The following is an 8,285-nucleotide window of genomic DNA, read 5'->3' as shown; positions in this document are numbered from 1 at the left end:
TTTTTACAATGAATGTGGTTAAGTTTCCATTGATGGTAGGCACGTTCTGACAGCAGCTGCTATGTCTTCACCTTGAAACTCAGTTCAAATGAAAGATCTTTCATTTTATTAAATGTAACTAGCAAGCCTTCACATATGAGTTTGAGCAAAGAAAATCCGTACCGTTCAGCTTTTTTTAAGTACTGTGAAATAACTAAACGACTATGTAGAAAGCTTAGCAAAGGCATACATTAGTAAAAATTTTTAGATATCATTAAAAATAACATAAAGATTAGTAAGCAAATTAGGTTCAATACAAATTGAAAATAAGAAAATGCATGAAAATTATTTGGGTATTTCAGCTTTCAAGGGTTCATACAAGTTGAAGTTTAAAAGAGGTTGTTGCTAAAAAGACACGATCAACACAATTGTAACATTTATGCACAAATTGACTGAGTTACTACAAAACAAATGGTCAAAAACGGGTAAAATTTAACTTCTTTCAAATTTAGACTCTGTTAGGTTGTAGGGGCATAAAAACTGAGTCAATTTATGCGAGCTAAAAATCGCTCTGATCAATAGTTCTCGAGATAATCGAGTGCAAAACTGAAAGTTCAAACGTTTTGCTACAAAAATAGAAGCAAATTTTTTCATGAAAACTCCTTTAGTGGTGTAACTTTCGACGATCGACCAGAAAATGGTCTTATTTAGAGAAATAAAATTTTCTGTTTCTGTAAAACAGATCATGTTCGATTTTCAGTTAAACCGAACATCTTCTGTGACAGAAAGAGTTGGAGAGTCAAAATTTATTATCGGTCCATAAAAATTAATGGTACATGCCATGGATCGAATAGCTTTTTCAATTCATCGACAGTTCTTTTGCATTTTGACCATTGGCCTCAAAACTTTGAACGTAAATACGTGCTGACATTATGGTTTAGTATGACTGAATATTGACATCAGAGTTTTAAAACCAATGACCGACTAAGATAATTTAAGAATCGTTTGACTTTGCACCCCTTTTTGCCATTTGTTTTGCAGTATTTGTGTAAATTTGTCCATAAGTGTGACAATTGTGTTGATTGTGTCTTTTCAGTGTTAATCACAACCGAAAAATATCTTATATCCGAGAAAGAATACCGATTCCAAGGTTCATAAATGGCATGGTAAAGTCTACAGCAGATTCACGTTCATAATTAATCGTTAAATCAGCCACAGCAATGTCAGCTTTCTGTTTAGAATCAAGATAAAGTTAAACAATTAGCGCTTAGCATCAATGTTCTAGATCGCAAATGAATGCTAGAAGTTGTGCTTAACCATCAATTAATTCACCAATCATTACATTCCATTCTCCATTCTCGTTTCGCCGACCATAAGCTCGATCCTCAACCAAACGGATAACATATTTAAACTGAAGTCTTTTTGCAATCTCGTTCATTAAATCAATGCAATAACCTTCGAATCGATCGTTTCCAGTCAATCCTTTCTTCTCATAATCTTCAACAAACATCGTATAAGGTCGACCCTGTTTGGAAATGGACATTGTATAAGAAAAAGAGTTTTTATTCAACCAGAAAGATGAATATTTGCTGAAAATATACCTAAAAAGACACAATCAACACAATTGTAACATTTATGCACAAGCTGAAGAGTTACTGCATAAACAAATGTTCAAAGACGGGTAAAAATAAACTTTTTTCAAATTTAGACGCTATTAGTTTGTAGGGTTTTGAAAACTGAGTCTATTCGTGTGGGTAAAAAATCTCTCTGGTCAATTGTTCTCGAGAAAATCGAGGCCAAAGTTGAAACTTCGATCGCAATTTGTACAGTTGTGTGACTATATTTTCTAAAAAAATTAATATTCTCATTATTGAGTTTTGATGGCCAACCTTAGAATGAACTTATTTTGCGAAAAAACATTTCCTGTTTTCTGTAAAACAGAAAAGTTCGATTTTGGCCTAAACGTGTCGCATTTGTTGGCCGTAAGATTTAGACTTCTGCAAATTACTGTTGGTCCATAAAAATTAATTATACAAACCCTGAAGCAAATATTTTTTTCAATCCATCGATAGTTCTCTTTATTTCGGCAATTGACCCAAAAACTTTGGACCTCGATATTTCGAGAACGGTGGTACCCACAATCACCATTCTTTGACCAAACGATAGATCGCATTATGACTTATAATATAATATGACTGATGATTGAATAAAATCCAAGTTAATTCATTTAAGCATGAATATCCTTCTGACACCTGAGATTTGTGATAAGAAAACCCGATAACAAACTCAAATCTGGTAACATAAAAATCCAATGCTATAACTTTTTTCGTGGCATCTTGAATGATTTCATATTTCATTATATTGTAATACATAATTCAGACTAATGTTTGGTCAAACAATGAAGATTGTACGTGTTACCATTCTCGAAATATCGATGTTCAAAGTTTTTAGGTCAATGGCCAAAATCAAGATAACTATTGATCAATCGGAAAAAGTATTGAATTCCTGGTGTGTGAGAACAATTTTTATGCTCTGAAAATAAGTTTCAGTTCTCTAACTAAAATGGTCATTGAATGCGACAAGTTTAATTGAAAATCGAACTTGATCGCTTTTACAGAAGCCGAAAACTTTTTTTCTTAAAATAAGTGCATTTTCTGGTTGATAAGCATAATATCAATAAGGGAAATTAAGTTTTATGAAAAAATCTGCTCACGTAACCGTACAAACTGCGATCGAAGTTTCAATTTGGATCTCGATTTTCTTGAGAACTACTGATCAGATATATTTTTTAATCACACTGATGGACTCAGTTTTTTCAACTCTACAAACAAACAAAGTCTAAATTTGAACAAAGTTTATTTTTACCCGTTTTTGACCATTTGTTTTGCAGTAACTCTTCAGCTTGTGAATAAATTTTACAATTGTGTTGATTGTGTCTTTTTAGGTATATTTTCAGCAAATATTCATCTTTCTGGTTGAATAAAAACTCTTTTTCTCATACAATGTCCATTTCCAAACAGGGTCGACCTTATACGATGTTTGTTGAAGATTATGAGAAGAAAGGATTGACTGGAAACTGTCTTACTTTTCACAGGTCAACTTCGAAGTATAATATCTTTCAAGCCATGGGGTCTTTTTGAAGTTTTAACTCAGAAATATAAATAGGAACCACAAATCGCCCAAGAATTTACTGATTTCTTAAAACCTATGCTCGAATATGATCCAGAAAAACGTGCTAAAGCATCAGATTGTCTCGCTCATCCGTTTTTAGCTGACTGTGATACAGATTTATCTTAACGAAAAAGAATTAAAAGATTAACTAAAAGGGAAAATTTTATACTCAGCCTAAAGTTGTGTTTCAAAAAAGTTCGTTGTAAATGTAAATGAATCATGATTAGGGTGGAAGAAAGAGATTTGCTCTGAAGAAAATATTTGAAGATGTGCGCATTTTTAGCCTTGAGTGTTTTAACTTCTTCGATAGACGAGTATAAATAGAGTGAGTTTTCCAATTGTGGCCATCAGTTCAATCTTTGAGTTAAATCTAGTGATATACTTTCATTTCTCGTGAAAATTTTACTTTGTTTCTTCAAAACTCACACACACACCAACACACCTCATCAACATGAAATTCATCATTGTAAACTTTTTGCTATGTGCAACTTTAATTTCAATGGTCAGCGCCTTTAAAAAAGTCAAAGTTGTTGAAGTCGAGAGTAGCAAGGTCCATGGTTCAGCGATGACAAAACAAAAGGCTGAAGCTGCTGGTTTAATTGCTGGAACAGCTACTGGATTATTTAAAAAACGCAAATCACCCAAAGTTATCTACAAGCCTGTTAAACTTGAGGAGCCCAAAATGAAAATCAAATATATAAGTGTTGTCAAACCAGTGTTGGTACGCGTTGAACCAGAAAAACCTCAAGAGACTTTATATAAAAGGATTGTAACTAAAGAAGAAAAGAAGCCAACTGGACTCAAATACCTTCCCGGTTTTATTAAAGGATTCTTCAAGGGAAAGGTTATAGGAAAAGCAATCTCTAAAACATTGTAATTTACTAAATATTTCAAATAAATTATTAAATATATGATCTACATAATTTTATGTGTCTTCAATTCAGTTATTACGGGAAAAAATTGTTTAGAAGTTTAAACTTTACGCCTTTTGCTTGAGACATTGTAACCATTAGTTACAATGTACTCTATGTAAAACTGTGAGGTTGATAACATTGATCTCAGGTTTTAATATTTAACTCGTTTAGATATAAATTTTGTACACCTCAGCATTGATGATGATTTCGAAAATAATATTTATTTTAATTTTTTCATTGTATTTTTGCAATGAATTCACATCTGTACTTGGAGCCGATCGTTCTAAGTTCAAAACATGTAGTGAAAGTGGTTTCTGCAGGTAAGATTTAAACTTTTCTGCTCTTTATATCTCTTGTGTTTCTTCATTGTTCTAATTTCATGTTGTCTTCATGCAGACGGAATCGAAATATCAAAGGGAAACCAAATAAATGGGTGTTAGATCCCAAAACAGTGCAACCTAGTGATAATAAACTTGGCTTTGAAGCTATTCTCAAAAATGAGCTTAATGGAGTTCTTCTCCGTCTTACCATCAATGCTGCTTTGAAAGACAGTTCAGTTTTACATGTCAGAATTAATGAGGCCCATCCAGGTAGAGAAAGATACGACCCAAGAGAAGCATTAGTTGAAAACATAGAATATGGTAAAATCAATATTGGTAAACCCACCGATAAAGATGTCACTCTTACCTTTGGACCCGCTGACGCTTCACATAAAGTATTGATTGCTTTCAATCCATTCAGAGTCGACATATTCACTGGTGATAGATTAGTTGTCAGTGCTAATGCTCGAGAATTCCTGAAATTTGAACATTTTAGGCAAAAGAGAGAAAACGTACCTGAGGTGAGTAACAAATTTTTATTCGAGTTTCAGCACCTATGAAAATATGATTGATTTTCTGTTTACTCTTATTATTCTCTATCTTATTTGAATATCAGGAAGAAAAATTAGAAGAAGAAGAAGATGGTGGCTGGGAAGAAACCTTTAAATCCTTTGTTGACAGTAAACCTTATGGACCAATGTCAGTTGGAATGGACTTTTCTTTTGTTGGTTTTGATCATGTTTATGGTTTACCTGAGCACGCTGATTCATTTGCCTTGAAAAATACTCGAGATGAAACAGATCCTTACCGTTTCTATAATGTGGATATTTTTGAATACGAATTGAACAATGGAATGGCTTTATATGGGGCTATACCTTTTATGGCTGCTCATTCCGAAGATTATTCAGTCGGTCTACTCTGGTTGAATCCTTCTGAAACTTGGGTTGACATAGAATCATCAAATCAAGGAGTTCGCGGTTTATTCTCACATTTAGTTTCTGGAGAAGTTAAAAGTCGATTAACACATTGGTTCTCTGAGACTGGGCTAATTGATGTTTGGATAATGTTAGGACCAACTCCACTCGATGTGATGAGACAAAATGGTAAAATAACTGGTACTCTTGAATTGCCTCCTTATTATGCTATTGGTTACCATCAATGTCGCTGGAATTATTTCAGTCAAGAAGAGTTGAATGAAGTGGAGCGTCAATTTGATGCCAATGACCTTCCATTGGATGTTCTCTGGCTAGATATTGAATATACTGAAGGTAATTTTACTAATTTTATGATTTCTTCACGCTTCAGCTAACTTATTGATTTTTCTCTTCAGGACGATCCAAAAAATACTTTACATGGGATCCAGTTATGTTCTCTGATCCTAAAGGACTCATTACAAATCTAACCAGCAAAGGTCGACAATTAGTTGCCATCATTGATCCACATATCAAAAAAGACACAAATTATCCAATCTACAATGAGGCTGTTCAAAATAACTATTTCATAAAAAATAAAGATGGCAATGATTATGAAGGGTATTGTTGGCCTGGACCTGCTTTGTATCCTGATTTCTTGAATCCTGCTGTTCGAGAATGGTGGTCAAGTAAATTCAATCCAGAATTTTTCCCTGGATTCACAGATGGTAATGTTGGCATTTGGAATGATATGAATGAGCCAAGTGTCTTTAATGGACCTGAAATGTCCGCTCCTCGGGATGTTGTTCATATGAACGGCATTGAGCATCGTGATATTCACAATATGTAAGTTATTATGAGGAAAATTCTTTCTGTCCAGAGAGTTAACTTTATTTTAAAATAAATAATATTACATATAAATTATTGTTCCATTTACAGGTACGGTTTCTTGGTAACTAAAGCAACATACAAGGGATTGACTACTTTTGCTCCAAATCGTAGACCATTCATTTTGACTCGATCATTCTTTGCGGGCTCTCAGCGTTATGCTATGGTTTGGACTGGTGATAATATGGCTAAATGGGAACATTTGAAAATGTCTATTCCAATGATTCTTTCTCTTGGAATCTCTGGAATGGCCTTTTCTGGTGCAGATGCTCCTGGTTTCTTTTATGATCCAGAATCAACTGAATTGGTTGTTCGTTGGTATCAAGCTGCTGCATTCCAACCATTCTATCGAGCTCACGCTCATCTCGATACTAAGCACAGAGAGCCTTATCTTTATGACGAAGAAACAAAAAACCTTATAAGATTAGCTACAAGAGCTCGATACTCTTATTTACCTTACATTTATACACTTTTCTATGAAGCATCCATCAATGGTACCCCAATTATGCGTCCAGTGTGGCTTCATTTTCCTAAAGATGCTAAAGCTTTTAATTTGGAAGAAGAGTATCTTTTAGGTAATTCAATTAATCTATTTATTCATGTTTGACTTTATTATAATTGCCGTCCTTTTTTACTTTTTCTCGATATTTAGGTGACTCTCTTCTAATAAGACCAGTTCTAGACAAAGGAGTGTCTTCAGTTAATGTCTACTTCCCTGGTGAAGGCGAATCCTGGTTAGGAATTGAAGATGACACTATTTATCAAGGTGGATCAAGTGCTGATATCCATGTGACACTTGATTCGATTCCAAGATTCCAGAGAGCTGGAAGTATAATTGTCAAACGAGAAAGAATGCGAAGAAGTTGTTCCTTGTCATTAGGTGATCCAATGACTTTGCAAATCTTTTTAGATGCCGAGGAGAGACATGCTGAGGGAAAGCTTTATCTCGACGACGGGTCTTCTTATAATTATAAATCGGGTGGATACATTTTAGCAGAAGTAATTTACGATAAAATGGTTCTAACTTATAGGTTTGTATTTTTTTATTTCACCATTTCAAATAATCCTTCATCCTCACTATTTATATCACTCACATTTTTTTCTCATCTTTATTTCAGAATAATTCATGGTAGCTTCCCCACTAACAGCTGGTTGGAACGAGTGGTAATTCATAGGATTTCAAATAAACCAAGTAAAATTGAAGCAACTAATGGGGCCAACTTAAGTTTTAAATACAATCCTACAAGCCAAACACTTATAATACGAAAACCAAGTTTAATGATGGGTGATTCATGGCAAATCAAACTCAGCTAAGTGATAGCTGGTTATTATTAAGACATACAATCATGTGGAAGGAAGAGATGAGCACATTTCAAGTCATATCTTTTGCGCTTAAGGAAAAAATCATGGTACAAGAGATTACGAACTTTACAACAATCTCTAACTCATTCCGATTGTACTTTACTTTTATTTGATAGTAAAGTTACTATATTTATTAATTCTATTGGAAAATTAATTTTTGCGGCAAAACTCTAAGCCTAATCTTTCATTAAAACACTCAAATCTTCAGATGATAGTTTCATTTTTCAAACAATAATTGCATGGGTTTGATCAACTAAAAAGCAAAAGGTTAAATACGAATAACGGTAGACCTGTTATGCTCAATTGATTACTGAGTACAATGCCTTAGTAGTTAGTCTTTATCTTTCGAATGACTTTTACTCAAATTCATTGAAGTAAATTATGGAACCGCAATTTAATTAAATTGCCTTTTTTCCATCATTTAACCTTTTCCTACTTTGACAATAACTGTTAAAGGTGAAAATAGAGTTTCAAAAATTGTTTTTCCTATTTTTTGTCTTATTGGTTACAATTTTCATAGTGAAAACATTCACAAAAAAAACATTGTATTGTTTCATGGATAAACGCAAAACATAAAGTTCATTTTTTCATGGGGATTCTTATTAATGATGGTAACTTTGAACCTTTGATGATAATCCCAATAATAATGATAATAGTTATAATAAGAGTAAAAAGTCAAAAATGTCTTCACAATTGATTGGTAGTTTGAACAAAAGAGCAAAACATATTTATCCAGAAAA

General features: G+C 33.3%; 2 protein-coding genes across 2 annotated transcripts; one reads left to right on the top strand and one right to left on the bottom strand.

The window, feature by feature from the left end:
* Positions 1–1,099: 1,099 nt before the first annotated feature.
* LOC107369422 (glutamate receptor ionotropic, kainate 1-like) lies at positions 1,100–1,522 on the bottom strand. The gene is made up of 2 exons (XM_015937407.1): positions 1,322–1,522; positions 1,100–1,210 (listed from the first exon to the last, which is right to left on the bottom strand). Exons 1-2 carry the CDS (start codon positions 1,520–1,522, stop codon positions 1,100–1,102), a joined length of 312 nt encoding a protein of 103 aa, XP_015792893.1.
* A 2,693-nt stretch (positions 1,523–4,215) lies between these two features.
* Positions 4,216–7,752, top strand: GCS2alpha (glucosidase 2 subunit alpha). Its single transcript, XM_015927819.3, has 7 exons — positions 4,216–4,384; positions 4,461–4,905; positions 5,001–5,652; positions 5,715–6,141; positions 6,235–6,758; positions 6,836–7,214; positions 7,302–7,752. The coding sequence occupies exons 1-7, from the start codon at positions 4,263–4,265 to the stop codon at positions 7,495–7,497; spliced, it is 2,745 nt and encodes a 914-aa protein (XP_015783305.2). The 5' UTR covers positions 4,216–4,262; the 3' UTR covers positions 7,498–7,752.
* The last annotated feature ends 533 nt before the right edge of the window (positions 7,753–8,285 follow it).

The sequence above is a fragment of the Tetranychus urticae genome, chromosome 1 (genome assembly GCF_039701765.1).
Source record: "Tetranychus urticae isolate SD_2017Ah chromosome 1, NJAU_TeUrti_SD_1.0, whole genome shotgun sequence".
Classification (NCBI taxonomy): Eukaryota; Metazoa; Arthropoda; class Arachnida; order Trombidiformes; family Tetranychidae; genus Tetranychus; species Tetranychus urticae.
This window is presented reverse-complemented; position numbering and strand designations above follow the sequence as displayed.